The sequence below is a fragment of the Bos taurus genome, chromosome 26, assembly GCF_002263795.3.
Source record: "Bos taurus isolate L1 Dominette 01449 registration number 42190680 breed Hereford chromosome 26, ARS-UCD2.0, whole genome shotgun sequence".
NCBI classification, from domain to species: Eukaryota; Metazoa; Chordata; class Mammalia; order Artiodactyla; family Bovidae; genus Bos; species Bos taurus.
Window position 1 is genome coordinate 19,690,843 of NC_037353.1, and position 22,330 is coordinate 19,713,172.

A 22,330-nucleotide genomic window follows, 5' to 3' on the forward strand; every position below is an offset into this window, starting at 1 on the left:
TGAACATGTTCTAAAATTAAATAGTGACAGTTTCACAATTTTGTGAATATACCTAAAACCACTGAATTTCAAACTTTTAAAGGGTGAATCTCATGGTTTGTGAATTGTATCTCAATAGAGCTGAGTGTGTAATATGTATCATTAACAATAGGAGAGGTAGACCCTAATAGGTAGATAACTGATGTGGAAAGGGGAATAAATTCTGAAAATCTGGGGTTCTACCACACAGCGGCCATGAGACGCTTGTAGAATCATTATCTTGGACTTCAATTTCTTCACCAACATATAAAGTAACGTATTTGGAGGAGATGAAATGTAAGTCCTTTCTAAATATAAAATGTATCAGTATTTTGTAATGCTTGTGCATGTCCCCTTGGCTCCTATTCCCCAAATGTCAAGAGTAAATTTGATTATGGAAATTAAAATAACATAAATACAGGAGACAAAAAAGCCAGATTTGGTCATCTCAAAAATAAAGATCTTGGCTAGAGGTAATTATTGGGAATGGTAGAAAAAAGCCACAGGAGTAGGTGAAATTAGTTAAGAGGAATATTTAAAATTATACTGGGCTTCGGTTTGGTTGGTAAAGAATCTGCCTGCACTGTAGGAGACCGCCTGCAGTAAAGAATCTGCTTAAAATGTAAGAGACCCAGGCTTGATCCCTGGGTCGGGAAGATGCCCTGAAAAAGGAAATGACAACTCACTCCAGTATTCTTGACTGAGAAATCCCATGGACAGAGGAGCCTTGCGGGCTGCAGTCCATGGGGTTGCAAGAGTTGGACACAACTTGGCGACTAGACCACCATCACTACCAAAGAAGGGCTAAGGCTGTCTATGCAAAAACATGAAGGCATTATCAAATGGATTTATTCATTCATTCAGTAAATATTTATTGAGCACCTACTATATGCCAAGCAGAATTCTAGGGGCAAACAGTGAATGAAACACAAGTCTCTGCTCTCATCAGCTCATATTTTAGTCAAGGGGAAGAGACTGACAATAGACACATAAACATAAATTTAGAAATAGGAAGTGCTAGGAGAAAATAAAATCGATTAATCTGACAGAAAGTGCCTTGGAAGGAGAGGAAGTTTGATGTTTTAGATGAAGGTCAGGAAAGATCCCTCTAGCACCTTTATATAAGGACTTTAGTTAAGCTCCATTAAATGAGGACTTGATTCCAGAAAATGGATGGATTTATAAATTACTGTGTACACAGGACTCATCAAGGACACAGACACTGTGTAAATACACATCATTTGAATTCTCTTCTGACTTGCAGGAAGATTTGGAAGGAGACAATCTAACACTTCTTATAATTAGTGAGGTAGAATTGATTAGCAGTTAGTGGTCTGCACACACATTGCCTGGGTGTGAATCCTGGTTTCATCATTGACGCACTGTTGACCTTGCTGTGCCTTAATTTCCTTAGCTGTAAAATTAGAATAATAAATGTGCATTTTTAAAAATATTTGTGACCTAATATTTGTAAAGCACTTGGAAAGGTGTCTGGCAAATGATAGGCTCTTAAAGTAAAGCAAATGTTACCTAGATCACTCTCTTTGTCCAAACTACATGAGATTGTGATTGGCAATCTAACATTAGAATTGGTTGCTTTTATTTGGATATGTTTGTGGTGGTAGGTAATAGGCCAGATGTGTGCTAAGCAGTAGGGAAAGGTCTATTTAGAATTTAAAATCTACATGGGTAGCTCACGTTAATGTAATTAGCATTCAGAGTAGTTTGTTTATCCACTCAGCACAGGAGCAATTCTTGTCATTTTCTAGAGAAGCTATTAATACATGAACAACAACAAAAAAACACAGGGAGAGTGTGCTTTGATACAAAACCAAGCCAGTTATATGAAATGTTATATGGCAGAGAAATTCCTAGAAAGTATCTGTGTTAGAGGTTCTGGGAGTAGTTGGTATGAGTCAGCAAGGATTTTCTGAACATTTACTGTTTGGGACATGGTGAGAGGCTTAATGAATATTGTGTCTACTGTGAGACAAGAAGAGGTTATCATAGTCATGTGTGGGGGAGGTACTGAGGTTGGGTGCTGGTTGGGCCTAGAGAGGAAATTAGTATGGGCAGAAGAGAAGAAGAAAAAAATCAGGAAAAACAGATGGAACCAGCTGCAAAATTCCCTTAGAAAGTGAAACTCTAAGAAACTGAGGGCTATAGTTCAACACTGCGGTTTTCTGAGTAAATATGATTCCCCCTGTGCTAGAAGAGAGAAAATTGCAGGACTGCAAAGAGCAAGGGTACAGTTCCTGGTGAAAAATGATGTGCCAACAAAGGTTATTTTAAGGAACACATTGTCTGGGGAGGGAGAAGTACAAATGCCCAAATGCCGAGATTATTGAAGTGAAGGGAGAGGGGAGTTGAATGGTTGGCTCCCTTCAGCAGTTTTTTTATCCCCCACAGACTTCAGCTCTTAGGCCCATGTGCACAAGGGAGCTTTGAAGCACCCACAGGACAGCTCAGCAGGTTGCCAGTGGCTGTTCAGAATCCTTCAGCCTGCTGGGGGCAGGGTGGTGTGAAGGGAAACCCTCCAGCTCCCTCCCTCTCATTTCAGGGGTTGAAGACATCAGGACTGTTTCGTATGGCTATATTGAAAAAGGAGAGGTGAGAGAGAAAAATAGCTTTGACTTTTTAAAAAGTTTTATTTTCCCTGCCACTTTGAAATTTTTTTTTTTAAAGGAAACAGTTAAAAATAGGAAAATAACCATTTCTGTGGCACATTTTCAAACCTGGGCTTCCCTTTCCTGTCTCTCCAAAACTGTGATTTGTCTTTAAAAAAGACTCCTGAGAGCCTGGTTTCAGCCACTGGCTATGCAAGTGATGGTAGCCTTGTAGCAGCAGACATGTTGTTTATGGTTATCCAAACCCAACACCTTCCTTAATGAGAAAGGAAGCAATAAAACAGGAATAGTGGACAGGCCAGCTGGGCTAATCAGGCCTGGCAAGAGGCCCACCCTCCAAAGGAAGCTGGAGTCCATTAATTCCAGCATCTCATATAGTTGGAAACCAACCTTCCCTAGGACTTTAGGAAAAGCAGTGGTTCTTTAAGCAACCAGGTCCCCTACGTCACTGGTTAGAAGGAGCTGAATAGCTTTAGGGAACTTCTTAAACTTTCCTTACCCATGGACAGGGCTCTGCTTGGAGGTGCTCCTGTCTCTTTATTCCTTATTGTATTCATAAAACGTCCAGGTGAGAGCTCAATAATGTTACAATTTTTCTTTCCATCCTTCTTGTGTGTTTTTGACTCTAAGCTACCTACTATGTTAGATGAAGACAAAATCATTCCATTCTGCCCTCTCCTTTCTTACTGTCCCCTTCTGAGTTCCGGATCTTATCCTTTCTCCCTTGGTCTTCCTGCAAGGAAGACCTCCTTCTCAAGACTTTCCTCTACACTGCTTCTGTCTTTTAACCAGCTTCACCCTAGCTTCATAACCTTTATGACTTCTCATTACCAGCAGCAGAACTCAATCATGTGCTCATGGAGTGGTCTGTGTGACTAGTTGGCAGACATGTTAAGAGTGACTTGCTTCAGATAATATTTAAAACAGTAATTTGGGGAATGACTTACTTAAAAGTATTGATAAAATAAAGTAGGTTCAAAGTTATCATAATAACATTCCTTTCATTAGCCAGAATTATGAAATGCTTCCTTAACATGGAAAGAAAGCAAAGGAGCCAGTAAACTACACACAGCTCGTAGTCTATTTTGTTCATTTGTCCACGAAAGCATGTTCAGTTCAGTTCAGTCGCTCAGTTGTGTCCAACTCCTTGCAACCCCATGAACCACAGCACGCCAGGCCTCCCTGTCCATCACCAACTCCCGGAGTCCACCCAAACCCATGTCCATTGAGTCGGTGATGCCATCCAACCATCTCAATCTCTGTCGTCCCCTTATCCTCCTGCCCTCAATCTTTCCCAGCATCAGGGTCTTTTCAAATGAGTCAGCTCTTCGCATCAGGTGGCCAAAGTATTGGAGTTTCAGCTTCAACATCAGTCCTTCCAATGAACACCCAGGACTGATTTCCTTTAGGATGGAGTGGTTGGATCTCCTCGCAGCCCAAGGGACTCTCAAGAGTCTTCTCCAACACCACAGTTCAAAAGCATCAATTCTTTGGTGCTCAGCTTTCTTTATAGTCCAACTCTCACATCCATACATGACCATTGGAAAAACCATAGCCTTGACTAGATGGACCTTTGTTGACAAAGTAATGTCTCTGCTTTTTAATATGCTGTCTAGGTTGGTCATAACTTTCCTTCCAAGGAGTAGGAGTCTTTTAATTTCATGGCTGCAGTCACCATCTGCAGTGATTTTGGAGCCCAGAAAAATAAAGTCTGACACTGTTTCCAGTGTTTCCCCATCTATTTGCCATGAAGTGATGGGACCAGATGCCGTGATCTTAGTTTTCTGAATGTTGAGCTTTAAGCCAACTTTTTCACTCTCCTCTTTCACTTTCATCAAGAGGCTCTTTAGTTCCTCTTCACTTTCTGCCATAAGGGTGGTGTCATCTGCATATCTGAGGTTATTGATATTTCTCCTGGCAATCTTGATTCCAGCTTGTGCTTCTTCCAGCCCAGCGTTTCTCATGATGTACTCTGCATGCTGCTGCTGCTGCTAAGTCGCTTCAGTCGTGTCTGACTCTCTGCGACCCCATTGATGGCAGCCCACCAGGCTCCCCTGTCCCTGGGATTCTCCAGGCAAGAACACTGGAGTGGGTTGCCATTTCCTTCCCCAATGCATGAAAGTGAAAAGCGAAAGGGAAGTCGCTCAGTCGTGTCTGACTCTTAGCGACCCCATGGACTACAGCCTACCAGGCTCCTCCATCCATGGGATTTTTCCAGGCAAGAGTACTGGAGTGGGGTGCCATTGCCTACTCCGGTACTCTGCATATAAGTTAGATAAGCAGGGTGACAATATACAGCCTTGACGTACTCCTTTTCCTATTTGGAACCAGTCTGTTGTTCCATGTCCAGTTCTAACTGTTGCTTCCTGACCTGCATACAGGTTTCTCAAGAGGCAGGTCAGATGGTCCGAAAGCATGTTAAACATGGTGAAATGGTGATGGGAACCACTGATCTATGGGATATGACGCCAACTGCTTTATTTAACTTGGCATCTAAGACCCTTCATAACCATCCCTTAGCTGCCTCCTCCTCTCCCTCCCCACAAGACCTGAGGTTCACAACACAACGGACTCACTGTTTTTCCAGTACATGATCTTCTTTTAGGATTTCACTGATCACTTTCTCCTTTACTCATTCCTCAACCATGTTGTCTGAGACATTGTTTTTTTCATGGCTTATTTCTAATGTGATCTCATTTGTGAAACTTCTCTCAAAACTTTAGGATATTAATTCTCTCCTCTGGCCTCCAAAGTTCTTTGAATCTATCACTATTCTTGACCTTATTATACTGAATTGTAAATTTCTGTTCGCCTAGCCTCCTACACTATAAGCAGCTTGAGAAAGCCATATTTTTTCCCATTTTGCATGCCTTATAGAATTTTTGTCAGTCACTTTGCTTATTAAATACTTGTTAAATAATGAGACAATGAAGTAGTTTACTTGTTAATAAGTGAGAGAGGTAATATTTTACCAATGGAAAGGCTGAGTATCAAAAAATATAACTAATAATTTCAGAATCATAAGAACAAACATTAAATTTTCACAGTTTCAGCTCAGAACTCTGTTCACTTTCTAATTGAATTTTGTTGTTTGAGAAGAGCTAGAAGCTTCTAGTTCACTAAACTGCCTCCATATTTAATATGTTCTTCTCAGGTAAGACAAGCTGAGCTATTCTGAGCTCAGTGATTCCAATATCTCATCGATTTATTTCTTCTGTCTAATGTACTTCCTGTCAGTTTCATTAATTTTTTTCTGTATAATTCTTTTTATCATCTCCCTGTTCCGGAGTGCCGTATTTGCCCATTTTCTTTTGGTATCAGATCAATTTTTAATTTGTGGCTTCTGTTTCTGTGTCATTTTTAGGATTTAAAATTGCATTCTCTGCTCTTGTTATCTCAAACTGCAGAAAAGCAATTGAGTGTAATTGCAACTAAACATAAAATTAAAATAGGAAAATACACAAAAAGGAAAGTCACAGAGGAGACAAGGAAATTATGAGCATAGGCAAGAAAATGAGGAAGAAAGTTTCACAGTACCAAAGCAATGACTATGTTCAAGAATAAGCGCTTGGTGGAGGGAAAGACTGGACAGCAGCTACCTGCACATAAATCACTCTTCTTCCCATCTCCAGTCCTTTTCTGTGACTAACCAACCCCTCAGGCTTACTGGACTGTCTACCTACTGACAAGTCCTAAGTTTCAGCGGCCTCAGAGGTAAGTTCCTCTTGCTCAGGACAAACCCTGTAATCTCCCCACTTCCATGTGGAAATGTTAGACGGTCACCCCAAGCTGCCTTTTCCTCATGAAGAAGATTTTTGTTTCAAGGAGCAATTTGTTCTGAGGGCTAGTCCTCCGATATGTCCTTAATATACTCATTGCCTTCCACACAACAGGACCTCACTATATGCTGGCCAAAAACCATGTACATGAAACATATGAATGGAGTCCAGTGAATGAATGCAAATCACTCCCTGGAAATCCTTGTCCTCTTCCACTCTCTAAGATTGTGATAATATTATATATCACCTAATATTGTAGCATCCAACTTTCATTCAGCCCTCACTTCTAGAACACCCACCTCAGATTATATCAACTGACTGAAGTCAATTTGATATTCTCTCACCAAGAACATTCAGTATTCTTTTTAAAAAGGTTTCCTAATCCTGGGTGGTCAGGAATATAAATATTACATGGGTTACAAAATTAATGGTCAACATGCATGGGAGATTCAGAATGGTGTATTGGATACAGTGTGGGCCTTGGAATTAGGAGTTCTAATTTTACTACTTAGCAAGTGTGGCCTTCAAAAAACTTACTGGTTTCTTCAATGGATTGGTAATATTTGATGCACTCAGTGGATGGAATTTGTAACCTAAAAGGTAATACAATTACTATAGTTCTGTAAGTTGATACATTTTAAAATGCATCAAATGGTTTTGAAATAAGAATGTTTTCCATCAAAAGAAACTAGCCAGCTGTTTACTCTCTCCCTCCAGCTATTATTAAATTTAAGGTTGCTGTTATTGTTCAGTCACTAAGTCATGTCCAACTCTTTGCGACCCCATGGATGGCAGGACGCCAGGCTTCCGTGTCCTTCACTACCTTCTGGAGTTTGCTTAAACTCATGTCATTGAGTCAGTGATGCCATCCAACTGTCTCATCCTCTGTCGTCCCCTTCTCTTCTTGTCCTCAGTCTTTCCCAGAACCAGGGTTTTTCCCAATGAGTTGGCTCTTCGCATCAGGTGGCCAAAGTATAGAAGCTTCAACTTCAGCATCAGTCCTTCCAATGAATATTCAGGGTTGATTTCCTTTCGGATTGACTGATTTGATCTCCTTGCAGTCTAAGGGACTCTCCAGAGTCTCCACAGCATCACAATTTGAAAGCATCAATTCTTTGGCACTCAGCCTTCTTTATGGTACAACTCTCACATCCATACATGACATCGGAAAAACCACAGCTTTGACTCTAGGGACTTTTGTTGGCAAATTGATGTCTCTGTCTTTTAATATGCTGTCTAGGTTTGTCATAGCTTTTCTTCCAAGTAGCAAGTGCCTTTTAATTTCATGGCTGCAGTCACTGTCTGCAGTGATTTTGGAGCCCAAGAAAATAAAGTCTGTCACTGTTTCCACTTTTCCCCATCTATTTGCCATGAAGTGATGGTACTGGTTGCCATGTTGTTAGTTTTTTGAATACTGAGTTTTAAGCCAGCTTTTTCACTCTTCTTTTCCACTCTCCTCAGGAAGCACTTTAGTTCCTCTTTGCTTTCTGCCATTAGAATGGTATCATCTGTATATCTGAGGTTGTTGATACTCCTCCCAGAAATCTTGATTCCAGCTTGTGATTCATTCAGCCCACTATTTCACATGATGTACTGTGCATAGAAGCCAAATAAGCAGGGTGACATATACAGCCTTGTCATACTCCTTTCCCAATTTTGAATCAGTCTGTTGTTCTATGTCTGGTTCTAACTGTTGCTTCTTGACCTGCACACAGGTTTCTCAGGAGTTAGGTAAAGTGGTCTGGTAGTCCCATCTCTTTAAGAATTTTCTACAATTTGTTGTGTTCCACACAGTCAAAGCCTGTCACATAATCAGTGAAGCAGAAGTAGATGTTTATTTTTTAAATTCTCTTGCTTTTTCTATGATCCAACGTTAGTTATTTAGTCATGTCCAACTCATTGTAACCCCATGGACTGTAGCCTGACAGGCTCCTCTGTCCATGGAATTCTCCAGGCAAGAATACTGGAGTGGGTTGTCATTCCCTTCTCCAGGGGATCTTCCTGACCAAGAGATTGAACTTGGGTCTTCTGCATGCAGGTAGATTCTTTGCCATCTGAGCCACCAGGAAAGCCTATGGATGCTGGCAATTTGTTCCTTGTTCCTCTACCTTTTCTAAACCCAGCTTTTACATTTGGCAGTTCTTGGTTCAGATACTGTTGAAGTGTAGCTTGAAGGATTTTGAGCATTACTTTGCTAGCATGTGAAATAAATGCTATTGTATGGCAGTTTGAACATTCTTTGGCATTGCCTTTCTTTGAAAACTGACCTTTTTCAGTCCTATGGCTACTGATGAGTTTTCCAAATTTGCTGGCATATTGAGTATAGCACTTTAACAGCATCATGTTTTCGGATTTTAAATAGCTTAGCTGGAATTCTATCATTGTTTGAGTTTAAGAATCAAGGAAATATAGTTCACAGAATGACACTGAGCAAAACTTTGGAGTTTTTTTTGTGGTAAACATATCTTTCCAGCTAGATTCCCCTATTTATCATCAGTGTCTTATATCTGAAAGAGAAGAGCCAAAAGTTCCACTGGGTCATATTCTCCCATTTTCAGATGCATAGTCAAGTGGAGTCACAGAGAACAATTTACTGTGAAGCTCATCAACTTTAGCTCCCCATTTCCCCAGGCCTCTGTTAATGTCTTGGGAAGGGCCCTAGTAATTTGTTCATATGGTCAGATATATTTCTAAAATATGCAAATTTGTTTTGCTTTCTTTTTCTTAAAGTGGTCCCCATTGTATAAGTTGCCAGCCCCATAAAACTTAGAATCACACCTGGATGTCACCTAAGGTATCAGTGTGGCACAGTTTGTGTTCAGGGTCCTCTGTCTCTTGAGTTCTCCCTTGGCCTGTGTTTCTCTTCCCCTCTATCCAAACCTGCTCTTGGGAAGGACAAATACCGTATGATATCACTTCTAGGTGGAATCTAAAACATGACACAGATGAACCTACTGTAAACCAGAAGCAAAAACATAGACAGAGAAAATAGACTGGTGGCTGTGAAGGGGCGGAGGCTGGGAGACAGATTCACTGGGGGTTTGGGATTAGCAGATGCATACCGCTATTTACAGAATGCATTAACAGCAAGGCCCTACTGTATAGCACAAGGAACTATTCAATTTCCTGTGATAAACCATAATGGAGAAGAATATGAAAAAGAATGTATATATGTATAACTGAGTCACTTTGCTGTACAGCAGTAATTAACACAACATGGTAACTCAACTATATTTCAATAAAATATTTTAGTAAAATAAAATTATCACAGAGGAAATAACCTTGCTTTTGGAAAAGGATCATCTATTTTATATTAAGGCCTTAGTGTGACTTTAAATCAGTGTAGTTTACCTCTCCTTGGGTTATTTACATTCTGCTGCTACTGTTAAGTTGCTTCAGTTGTGTCCAACTCTGTGCAACCCCATAGACGGCAGCCTACCAGGTTCCCCCGTCCCTGGGATTCTCCAGGCAAGAACACTGCAGTGGGCTGCCATTTTCTCCTCCAATGCATGAAAGTGAAAAGGGAAAGTGAAGTCGCTTCTCCCGCTAAAGTAGAATCAAAAAATATTTTTCTAAAGTAAAGTATCTGGCATTAGCAAACTGACTAAAATGTTACTCAGAGCCACAAAGAGACCTTTGTTTCACCCTTAAAGACATACCCAGAGGAAACTCTCCTACTATGCCCACATATAGGCATAGCCCATTTGTGTGCTGTGTGTGTTAAGTCACTTCAGTCATGTCCAGCTCTTTGTGACCCTATAGACTGTAGCCCACCAGGCTCCTCTGTCCGTGGGATTCTCCGAGTAAGAATACTGGAATGGGTTGCCATGCCCTCCTCCAGGGAATCTTCCTGATCCAGGGATCAAATCCATGTCTCTTGCATTTCCTGCATTGGCAGGCGGGTTCTTTACCACTGGCACCTCCTGGGAAGCCTCATAGTCCACTATGGTTGCCTAAATCAATTTCTGTCTATTCAACACTATGCTACAAAATCAGTAGTGAATTAGATTCTTTTGGGTTTGAAGGCAGAGATAGCACATCCGAATGAGATGAGAAAAAGATTTACTTTGCTTCTTCCACACTTCTACCACTATTCTACTCTGTTCATTCACCTTCCCTTCTGTGTCTCCCTCTAATATTGACTGAGAGCCTGCTAAGTGATAGGCACCGTAGTAGGCACTGGCACATTGAAACAAGCATTCAACATGGGCTTTCCTGGTGGCTCAGACAGTAAAGAATCTGCTTGCAATGCAGGAGACTCAGGTTGGATCCCTGAGTTGAGAAGATGCCCTGGAGATGGAAATGGTCATGACTGAGCAAATTAAAAGACGCTTACTCCTTGGAAGAAAAGTTATGACCAACCTAGACAGCATATTAAAAAGCAGAGACATTACTTTGTCAGCAAATCTCAGTCTAGTCAAGGCTATGGTTTTTCCAGTAGTCATGTATGGATGTGAGAGTTGGACTATAAAGGAAGCTGAACACCAAAGAATTGATGCTTTTGAACTGTGGTATTGGAAAAGACTCTCAAGAGTCCCTTGGACTGCAAGGAGATCCAACCAGTCCATCCTAAAGGAAATCAGTTCTGAATATTCATTGGAAGGACTGATGTGAAGCTGAAACTCCAATTCTTTGGCTACCTGATGTGAAGAACTGACTCATTTGAAAAGACCCTGATGCTGGGAAAGATTGAAGGTGGGAGAAGGGGACAACAGAGGATGAGATGGTTGGATGGCATCATGAACTCAATGGGCATGAGTTTGAGTAAACTCCAGGACTTGGTGATAGACAGGGAGGCCTGGCTTGCTGCAGTTCTTGGGGTTGCAAAGAGTTGGACATGACTGAGCAATTGAACTGAACTGAACTGAGCAAATATATATAGATTATTGAATGAATCAGTCAATACATTAATCAATCAAACACTGATTTTTTTCCAGTGGTAATACAACCATTCTTAACCAACTAGTGTGTTTTCATTTTCAGTTTTCTTCATTAGAGAAGGTTAACATTGTCATTGTCCTCATTTTCCTTTAATTGTGCATCCAGTTATTCTATGACCTTTAAGAGTAACTGTTATTCTTCTACTCTCTTCCCCTTTGATATACTTTGATATAACTAGTAGGTAAACCAGAGATTGATTGAGAAAAAAGTTTCCTTTTTAATCTGTTCATTACTTCCAAAGGATTAAATACTTCTCTGCCTTACCTATGTCCATGATCCTGCCACTAAGATATATTGGAAAAAGTGCTATAATGTTACTGTATCTATTAAGATTTCAAAAGAATTACTCTTTATTATTATAAGCAATCATAAATATGATGATATTAACAAAAAATATTGGCTTCCCTAATATCTGAAATTTCCCTTCCTTTACAAACTACAGTAGATATATCCCACCATGGGCTCCTGAAGCACCCTGAATTCCACTGTTATGTGAGTCATTGCATCTTACTATCATTGTTTGTTTCATTAACTATTTTCCCACTAGACCATAAAGTCTGTGAGTATAACCACCATATCCTTCTTGCTCATTGTTTTATCCTCAGGAGTTTGGAATACACAAGAATGTTATAGTTTATAAATGAAGGAAGAAAGAAGGAAGGGAGGAGGGAAGGAAATATTCAAATAGTAGGGAAGCCAATTGTTCAGTTTATTTAGTATTCAAAATACAATCATAAGGACAGTATTTTTGAAAATACTTCCCTTATGACTGGGATTTCACCAACTCCTTCCTGTGCTTATTGAATTGCTGAAAATAATATCAAAAAGTGTTATTTCCTCCTCTGATTCCTCTAGGAAATGAAGATACAAATCATAGAGTCCAAGTGACTTGAGCCAAAATGGTTCATCTTGGTTCTTATGTTATTGTTTTGGAGTCTGCCCAGCTATCCACACTATACCATCTGCACTGTATCCTAAACATCTCTCACTTTCCCATCGGACTATTGGCTGCATTGTGAGATTCTCAACTCTTTCCCTCATCTCTCAAAGTACAGACAATTATTCTCATTCTAATCGAAAGGAGCGAGTGTGTGAATCACCCAGATGAGTGGGTTGTCCAAACACTGTCTCTGTTTGGTTTTCAAATGCATCATGGAGATTTTCATATAACCAGAATTCACCCACTGCTCAGAAAACTAAACATTCTTAAGTGGCAGTCCAAATTTGGAAACCACAGCTGTTTTTAGCAATTGAGTCATTGTCTTTCAGGTGCCAAAAATATCACCTATCTATTCTCCAGGGTTCAAAGAAAGAGGAAAGAGGAAGAAAGCAAAGAACAAGTTGAGAATAAAGGTAACATGAAGCTTCTCCAGTAAAATGAATTGTTATTAAAAAACAACCATAATAACTGAAACAACAATAATTATGGCAATAAGAACTACCATTCACTAGCAATGAACAAATCAGAGTCTCATGTGATCTTCCTAATCTCCTTAAGAGGGAAGGAGGATATACAATGGTTACTACCAAGTACTAGTTCCGGGAACTGGTGTGGATATCAAAGTCTGCAGTTGCTTAAGGCCCATATACAAAACCGTGTAGTGTTTATAGTATAACCCAGGCACATTCTTCCATGTATTGTACTTTAAATCATCTCTGCTGCTGCTGCTAAGTCGCTTCAGTCATGTCCGACTCTGTGCGACCCCATAGACGGCAGCCCACCAGGCTCCCCCGTCCCTGGGATTCTCCAGGCAAGAACACTGGAGTGGGTTGCCATTTCCTTCTCCAATGCATGAAAGTGAAAACCGAAAGGGAAGTCGCTCAGTCGTGTCCGACTCTAGCGACCCCATGGACTGCAGCCTACCAGGCTCCTCCGTCCATGGGATTTTCCAGGCAAGAGTACTGGAGTGGGGTGCCATTGCCTTCTCTGTAAATCATCTCTAGATTACTTATAATACCTAATACAATGAAAATGCTAGGTAAATAGTTGCCAGTACCTGGCAAATTCAAGTTTTGCTTTTTTTAACCTTCTAAAGTGCTTTTTTTCTGGAATATTTTCAATCAGTGTTTGGTTGAATCCATAGATGCAGAACACACAGATACAGATAGAGAGAGCTCTGTTCTTAGCAATCTCATTTTACAGGTGAAGAAAGAAAATCAGAAAGGTTAAGTGAATGGCTGAGGGTCATAAAACTCAAGCCACTAGACTTCAAATCCTGTCTCCTATCTCTTCTTCAAACAGCCTCACCACTGTCTTATATAAACCAATCTTGCATGAATTTGTTTGGGTAGGAAATCTACCCTTTTTCCACTACTAGGACCTAAGGAGAGATCATTAAGATTTCTCTGAACTTCTAAAAATAAAAAAAGAAACAGAGATTGCATTTCTAGCTTTTGGATGAGAGTTCCATGTATATACCTAATAAAATGTTTACTTGGTCCATCTCCAAGCTGACTGGGGGGGCTCACAGCAAAGAACTTTGATCACTCTGCCCCAGACTGTACCCTAGTATCAAATTTCCCAAACCCCCATTCCACCCACAGGGGATTTCAGGAACAGCCAAAGTAACTTTTCAACTGACAAATCTTGATGACTCTTCTCTGGTCTCCTAGCCTTCATCTCCCCAAATCAGGCCACTACCTAGTATATCCTTTGCTGTGGTGAGAGACTCCCCTTCTCAAGGCCCTAACAACTGGGTCCAGGTTACTGTAGCCAGTAGAAGGTCTATCCTATGAGTCAAACCTCAATGAATCTGTGATCTAGCAGCGACCCTAGCAGATACCCATTTAAGACAATCTCTGGCAAGAGCTTTATAAAAGAGATTTGGAAAAAGAAAACCAGTCAGAGAGAGAACTGAATGGGCTACTAAATAAAACAAGGAGGATGAAACTTTGACAGACAGTATTTTCCCAAAGTGACTGAAAAAATGTTTCTGGTCTTATATGCCCTTCCAGAACCTCGTCACTCCCTTATCAAGAAGGTTTACTTCCTCTTCTCTTAAATCCCTAAGGGTCTTGGTGACTGTCTTAATGAGTTGACTATGGTTGAAGCAATGCCCTGTGACTTCTAAGGATAGGTAGAAAAGTTAATAGAGCTTCCACCTGACTCGCTCTCTTGGGCATCTGACTTTAAAACCTCGAGAGGAAGTCCAAGGCTACAAGGAGAGGTATTCTGGTTATCAGCCCCACAAAGATGATAGTTGACAACTGACATCAACTTTCAGAGTGAATGAGCTTTCTGATGATTCCAGTCACTGGCCTTTGAATTAGCCTAGCCTTCATGTTTTCCAGCTGAAACTAATGGAGCAAAGAAAAGCCATCCTATGGGAATTCCTGACGCATAGAATTCATGGTCATAATAAATGATTGTTTTAAGTCACTAAGTTTTGGGATAATTTATTGCACAGCAAGACATAACCAGAACAGAAATGTAAGCCTGAGGGGACCGCTGAGCATTTTGTATTTGCCAGAGCCAAAAGGTGGCTCCAGGCCCTACTGCTAATTCTATCTACCCCCTGCCAGGTGCCTTCTGTATACATAGGCCATTTCTCTTCGAGGCTCCACTGCTCCTTTCTGCAATCACACTTGGCTCTCCTTTTCTGTGTGCATCAGATGTGTTTTTAAAGATCTGAATTTCAATTGTGCCCAGAATTTGAGACCTTTTCCTTAAGTTTCTTCAGCCTTGCCTGGACAAATCAGGAAGTGAGTTTAGCCTCTTATTTCAGTCTCTGGACATTCTGTGATGGTGAAGGAATATTCAGTGGTGGAGAGTACTAAGTTGTGGGGAGAAAGAGGAGAATCTAACTCCTAACTCATTTGTCTTGGTTTTGACCTAGTTATACTTAAAGAATTACATGAACACAGTTAGAACCTTCACTCACAGTGCCATGACACCACTGAATCATTTTACTTCCAGTGATAATCCTTTGATCAGGTTGCTAGACTCAAAGCTGGAAAAACCAAAAATATAGCGACTTGTTATGTTGAACACTATTGTAATACAAAAACTTAGAATAGTAGCTGGAACACAGTAAACAGTAAATATCCATTGAATGAAAGAAGGAACAAGTGAATAAATGAAAGAAATTTCCTCCCCTCTTTTTAGAGACTAATACTGGATTAGCATAATGTTGTTAGAAAACTCTAGAGTTTAAAAGGTTGACATTCTACTCCATTAGGTAATATGTTTTTCAGCTTGCTCAAAGTAAGTATTAAACCTTGAAACTGTAAGTTCCTCAAGGACAAAGACCATGTCTCATTCGATTTTGTATCCGCAGCAGCTGGCACTATGCCTGCTACTTGTTAAAAGCACAGTAAATATTAGTTAAATATTAAAAACTAAGTGAATGTCAAGCAGAGACTGACAGACATTTCAAATCATTTAGTTCTCCTAGGCGTTGCCTAGTAGGAGACAGTGACAGATAAGGGTGCTGGTCAACGCACCTGATCCCCAGAGGGATCAGACTGGGATGTAGAAATTCAGAAGTCCTGAGGCCTCACAGCTTCTAAAGACTCAAAGGGTTATTTATAATCTGAGTAAGACATTAAGTGCTTTTCTATGATTGCTCCAAATAGTATTTTCTTACACAACTAATTTTATAACGAGCCATTTGTTTATTTACCCATTCATTTATTCATTCATCCCATATATATATATATATATATATATATATATATATATATATTTTGGCCATGCCATGGCTGGGGATTGAACCCAAAACCTTGGTACTGAAAGCATGGATTCCTAACCACTGGACTACCAGGGAACTTCCCCCATTCATCCCATATTAGTGGGGGCCTACCTGTTTTTTTTTTTTTTGCAAAGATGTATTTAATTTGCCCAAGAGGAAGTTGAATGTTTAAAAGGTCTCCATTCCCTGGAAAGGGCTTCCCTTGTGGCTCAGCTGGTAAAGAATCCACCTGCAATGCAGGAGACCTGGTTTCGATCTTTGGGTTGGGAAGATCCCCTGGAGAAGGGAAAGGCTACCCACACCAGTATTTTCCCCTGGAGAATTTCATGGACTGTATAGTCCTTGAGGTTGCAAAGAGTCGGACATGACTCAGTGACTTTCACCTTCACTTTTCCCTGGAAAAGTACCTGACTAGGAAACTAAAGAAAGATGAGATACTATTTTGTAGAGGCAGATGGAAATTGTAGATATAAGATCCTCACAATTCAGACTTAACTAATCTAGTGTATTGCAAAATGTGATCTGCATTGGGTAGAATTACTTGACAGATGACTATTAAAAGGCAGAGATGTCTGGGATCCATTCCAGACACACTAAGTCAAAACATCAGAAGTGAGAGTGGAAATTTTACAAGCAGCCTCTAGTGATTTTCATTTTACTCAAGTTTGAGAACTACTGACCACAGGTTTCTTGCTAATATGACCTACATGTGATTGCTTAATCTATGTCTACAAAAGTAAGATGTTACTTGGCTGATTCTAAGATGCCTAGGAGTACTGTACATGTGGCTGAAAATTGCCAATACCCTAGACCACAATTCCATTAAATGAATGTAATCATCCTCTCCTTAAACTAATCCAAAATAAACTCTTACAAAAAGAAAGTAAACCTATCCTTCCCTTAAGAAACTCACAATTTGGAAGCAAACTATTACAAAGTATTTGTTATTAAATATAGGAGCATTTAAACCTGGATATGGCACATTCAAATCCTTCTCAATCTAAAAACAATAAATAACAATCATCAACTGTGAGAGGTAGCTTGTGGCCATGCAAGTCTAGACTGTACTATCCACAGTGCTACCATCTAGCTGGAACCCTGTGACCTTTCCTTGCCTTACTCCCAAACTCTCTCCTCTTCTTCCCCAGAGATTTTTACTCACTTTCTGAATTTTCCTAATCTGGTCAGAGAGTGTGTCTAACAGGCGAGTTTTCAGGAAGTCCATCACCTTGACCACCCGGCCATCAATGTAGCAACTGGAATAAAAATAAAATAAGAATCAGGTAAAATCTCAAGCAGGAGATTACAAATATATTTCTCTAGCCAGAGGTCTCTGTTGCCTGAGAAACAGCAACCCAGGGTTCACTTGAGCTTTTACATTCAAAAAAGTTTGGATCCTGCATACTTTTCAAACAAAAATAAACATCTTATCCTCTTTATTTTTAAGTCCATTTGTGGGCTAATACTGTGATTTTTTTCAGCCTTTGTCCATTGAAACTGCATTTATTGCTCTATAGGAACTGATAGGAATCCATAACATGAATTGGTTAATGGGGAAAAGCTTATTTTGTTTCCTCCATAGGGAAAGTAATTTAACATCCCTTCCATACCATCCTTACTCCCACTTTAAAATAATGAAGGTATGTGAGAGGTTTGCAAGACTATTCAAACATTTTGAAAGGTTTCCACATCTTTAAATAAGAGAACACCAACCACAAAAAATCAGACTTAGGGCAGTGCTGCTAAGTCACTTCAGTCATGTCCGACCCTGTGCGACCCATAGACGGCAGCCCACCAGGCTCCCCTGTCCCTGGGATTCTCCAGGCAAGAACACTGGAATGGGTTGCCATTTCCTTCTCCAATGGGTGAAAGTGAAAAGTGAAAGTAAAGTTGCTCAACCGTGTTCTACTCTTCGCGACCCCATGGACTGCAGCCTACCAGGCTCCTCCGTCCATGGGATTCTCCAGGCAAGAGTACTAGAGTGGGTTGCCATTTCCTTCTCCAATGCATGAAAGTGAAAAGTGAAAGTGAAGTCGCTCAGTCGTGTCCAACCCTCAGCGACCCCATAGATGGCAGTCCACCAGGCTCCTCCATCCATGGGATTTTCCAGGCAAGAGTACTGGAATGGTGTGCCATTGCCTTCTGCAGTGAGTGTGTCACAAAAATTTCATCTCCAGTTCACTTCCCTGGCAAAAACCTTGTAGTCAACCTCCTTCTACCTCTACAATAAATGAAAAAACAAATAAGAAAGACAGACTAAAGTCCAGGTGCCCTATACTAAAATAGCAACAGTTGGCACTCCTCAGGGTGGCAGTGTCCCTGGTTCTGCTAGATGGCTTAAGTGAAACATCAAGTTGTGCTGACGCTACACTGTTAACATTCAACCAAAACAAGTCCATCCGGCTTTGTGTGACTCTCTGAGAATTCTTACTCTGAAGACTAAGTCCAGGGTTAAGTGACCTTCATTATCTTAAACATCCCAATACTCATCTTTGCAAAATTTCAAATTAAATCAATTTAATTTAAGTCAAAACTTATGACTCCTGGGTGCATTTTCCAATCTACTTAGGTCTCCTTGGTTGATGAACAATGATAGACCATGTCATTTTTAGTTAGTCACCAACCTCTCAGTACATGTTATAGAACCATGTGAAAATCCTTTGTAATGTTAAATTGCCATTCCAATACGTGATGTAGTGGAATGGTTAAAATTCCTTGTAATCACACTTTGAACCAGGTGCTCTGGTTGCAGTGTGGGTGGTAGCTGAGTGCCTCCCATTCAGCCTTCCCCTTGGCCTCCCTCACCACGTCACACATTTCCACAGACTCTAATGTTTAAATCATTGGTATATTGGAAAGAGTCCAAGTTTTGGAGCCAGAGATATCTGAATTCAAATTCCATATCAGATATTTACAATCTATATGATCTTGGACAACATGCCTGGCCTTTATGGGCCTCAGTTTTCTTATTCTTAAAAGAGAGGTAGCCTATTTGCCTCCCAGGATTATTTGAAGATTAAACAGATAAATCTAAAGTATCTGGCATACAGTAAGCATTCAACAACTTCTAGTTCTTTCTGATTTCTCTAAATTTTCAGCTCACAAAGATGGGGTCATAAACAATAGGAGATTGACTAAATTACATGTGTATAGAATTCTAAAAGTGAGATTGTTGTGGCAAAGGGTACATGCTTTTGAAAATTTGGGTGGTTACTTATATTAGGGAATAAAACAAACCAATGACAGGACCTTTCACCTCATTCCTGGTACTAGATGCTAGACTCAGATCCAATAAACATTTACTATGTGTAACACACAGAGCTGGTAATGTCCATATCCATCACCTCACAACTCTATTAGTACTCCACTGTCAGCACCTCCAATTGTTTTTAAGTTGTGATTAGACAGCTTACTACCTGAAAGCTAGGCATATGAAAACACTGCAGTGTTTAAATAAAAAAATAATTCGTGCAATGTTAATATAACACATAATGAAGGACATAAATATTTGTATTATATTACATAATGACTATGTGTATGTTAAAAATGTACTGTAATTAGTGTTCTTTTATGTTTTGATCAAATACTTTATAGTTTCCTCTTTTTTCTTTGTCTGCTCCCAGTAACTATTTTAAACATCAGAAATATAAGTTTTGCTGGCAGCACATATAGTTTAATGCTCCTTGAGATAAAAGTGCCAGATGTACTCTTTCAATATGTAGGATTCCCTGTGAATATGCATCCTATCCCGCATAGTCCATGACCCAGGGTTGAGGGGCCTCGGTCTTCCCCTCCTTCCTCTGGTCACTTTTCTCAAGTATGCAAAACTTGGAGTTTGAAAGCCTTGGTTTAAGCTCAGCTTTGCCATATACTACCTATATGATACTAGGCTTCCCCTTCTTTAAAATTGGTTTAAAAAGAACCCAAACATATATTTTCACAGGGTTACTGTACCCTGTGAATAAACATCAGGAGAAATGCTGAGAACAGAACACGGCACACAGAAGGTATTCAATAACCAAATCTGTCCTCCAGGTTCCTTAAATATCCAAGGTGGTAGCAACCCAAACTAAAAAGCCATGGGACGGGGTGAGCAGGGAAACACCTATCTGGAGAAAGACACTGTTCATCCACTGTAGGATCTGGAATGAGGGTATTATGGAGGAGCAAAAACAAAGTCTGGATTTCCAGTAGGTGGGCAGGAAGAAAGAAAGAGAGAGATGGAGAGAGAGAGATAATGAAATGGGGAGGGCTGTGATTATGCTGCAAAAGTCTGGAGTCTAAAGATCTTAGTGGTCATGTGGTCTAAAGTAGGTAAGCCAGTGACAACATCCCTGAGAGTGATTATCTGGGACAGGGAATCGACTCTCATACCCTACTAGTACGGATCCACTGTAGCACAGCTCGAACCCAGGAAAGGTTCTTCTACCATGGGTCTAACATTGGCTTCCTCTTACTGTTCACTCAACAGCTGTTTTCTTGGACCCAGCAATAGTCCAGCTCCTCCTTCATGTGACATGTGGGGGAGGAATTCCAGTAAAAATTTTAGCTTAAGCATTTTAGAGCCTGTTCTTGGCCCCACTCTTAACCTAACAAGCTGGATTCAATCATTCTCAGTTGGTCTCAGGCTATCCTGAGGGCCATGAATTAGACGAGAGCCTAGAGAACTCTAGGCAGGAAACCAGTTCGACGAGGTTATCTTATCTCAACAGTGCAGGCAAGAAGGAATCTGAGTCTAAGTATGGGAGGTCACAGAAAAAGTAGAAGTGAGAGCCTGTGAAGAAAGAACTAATAAAATAAAGCTGTAGAGTGTAGGAGAGATGGGAAGGGAGTCAGTGACGATCATGAGCTTATGAGAGAGAATGTCTTAGAGGACACTGGTGCCAAGGACATGTCGGCCATTCAGACTAGGTTTTAGGTTTGTCAAAGGAGAGAAATTATTCTGCCTGAGATATCAAAGACACAGAGAATATCAAGAGAAAACAGGTCCTTGGAGATGTGAGAAGTCAGCATAGAGAAAAGTTGAGATAGAAAATGTTGACCTTGCTGTTTTCTTTTCTTCAGTTTGTAAATAATGAATGAAGTCATGGCCATAGATGAGCTCTCTCAGGGAATCAGAGAAGTTAACAGAAATGGGAGATCCTCTAAAAGCTTCTCAGTTGTGGCCCTGAACATTGCCTCTGTCTTTGGCCTGAATAAGAGTCCCTTCCCCAGCCTAACCATCACAGTGTCTTTTTAATAATTGCAGTCTGAGTCAGATTCACATTTGGATGCCAAAGGAACCCCATATTACCATGAAGTTTCACCAACTTTCATTTGCAAACATAAATCCACATTTATATTGTACTAGGGAAATAAGAACTTTCAGTTCAATTCAGTCGCTGAGCTGTGTCCAACTCTTTACAACCCCAAGAACTGCAGCACGCCAGGCCTCCCTGTCCATCACCAACTCCAAGAGTTTACTCAAACTCATGCCCATTGAGTCGGTGATGCCATCCAGCCATCTCATCCTCTGTCATCCCCTTCTCCTCCTGCCTCCAATCCCTCCCAGCATCAGGGTCTTTTCAAATGAGTCAGCTCTTTGGATCAGGTGGCCAAAGAATTGGAGTTTCAGCTTCAACATCAGTCCTTCCAGTGAACACCCAGGACTGATTTCCTTTAGGATGGACTGGTTGGATCTCATTGCAGTCCAAGGGTCTCTCAAGAGTCTTCTCCAACACCACAGTTCAAAAGCATCAATTCTTTGGTGCTCAGCTTTCTTTATAGTCCAACTCTCACGTCCATACGTGACTACTGGAAAAACCGTAGCCTTGACTAGATGGACCTTTGTTGACAAAGTAATGTCTCTGCTTTTTAATATGCTGTCTAGGTTGGTCATAACTTTCCTTCCAAGGAGTAAGTGTCTTTTAATTTCATGGCTGCAATCACCATCTGCAGTGATTTTGGAGCCCCCCAAAATAAAGTCAGCCACTGTTTCCACTGTTTCCCCATCTATTTGCCAATAAGAACTTTGGTCCTACAGAATTTAGTATTCCCTTTTAAGAGAGGAGACAATTGAACCATAGGTATGAGTTGATAAATACCTGAACCTTTTTCTTGGGTACCCTGGGACTTTATATATGTGAAGCTTCTTAGAAAACATTCAGTGTCAGCAGTTTGTAGTTATTTGAAAAATGTTGCCTATTCCAGAGATTTGGCTCTCTGATAGTGGCTGCCTATGGTAAAGGGCTCAATATATCAGTTAGATTTGGACATAAGAGCCTATGATAACCAC

The 22,330-nt window shown here is 40.4% G+C and overlaps 1 protein-coding gene across 9 annotated transcripts in view; it reads right to left on the reverse strand.

Annotated features, from left to right (window-relative positions):
• Positions 1 to 22,330, reverse strand: part of HPSE2 (heparanase 2 (inactive)) — a 720,379-nt gene that overhangs the window by 153,138 nt on the left and 544,911 nt on the right. For all 9 annotated transcript variants that reach the window (XR_003032892.2, XR_009492978.1, XR_009492977.1 and 6 more), the window contains exon 7: positions 17,219 to 17,312. Coding sequence is in view for 3 of the 9 variants with exons in the window: in XM_005225662.5 (XP_005225719.1) it covers positions 17,219 to 17,312 (94 nt within the window). In the remaining 6 variants the exon portion in view is untranslated. The remainder of the gene's footprint in view (positions 1 to 17,218; positions 17,313 to 22,330) is intronic.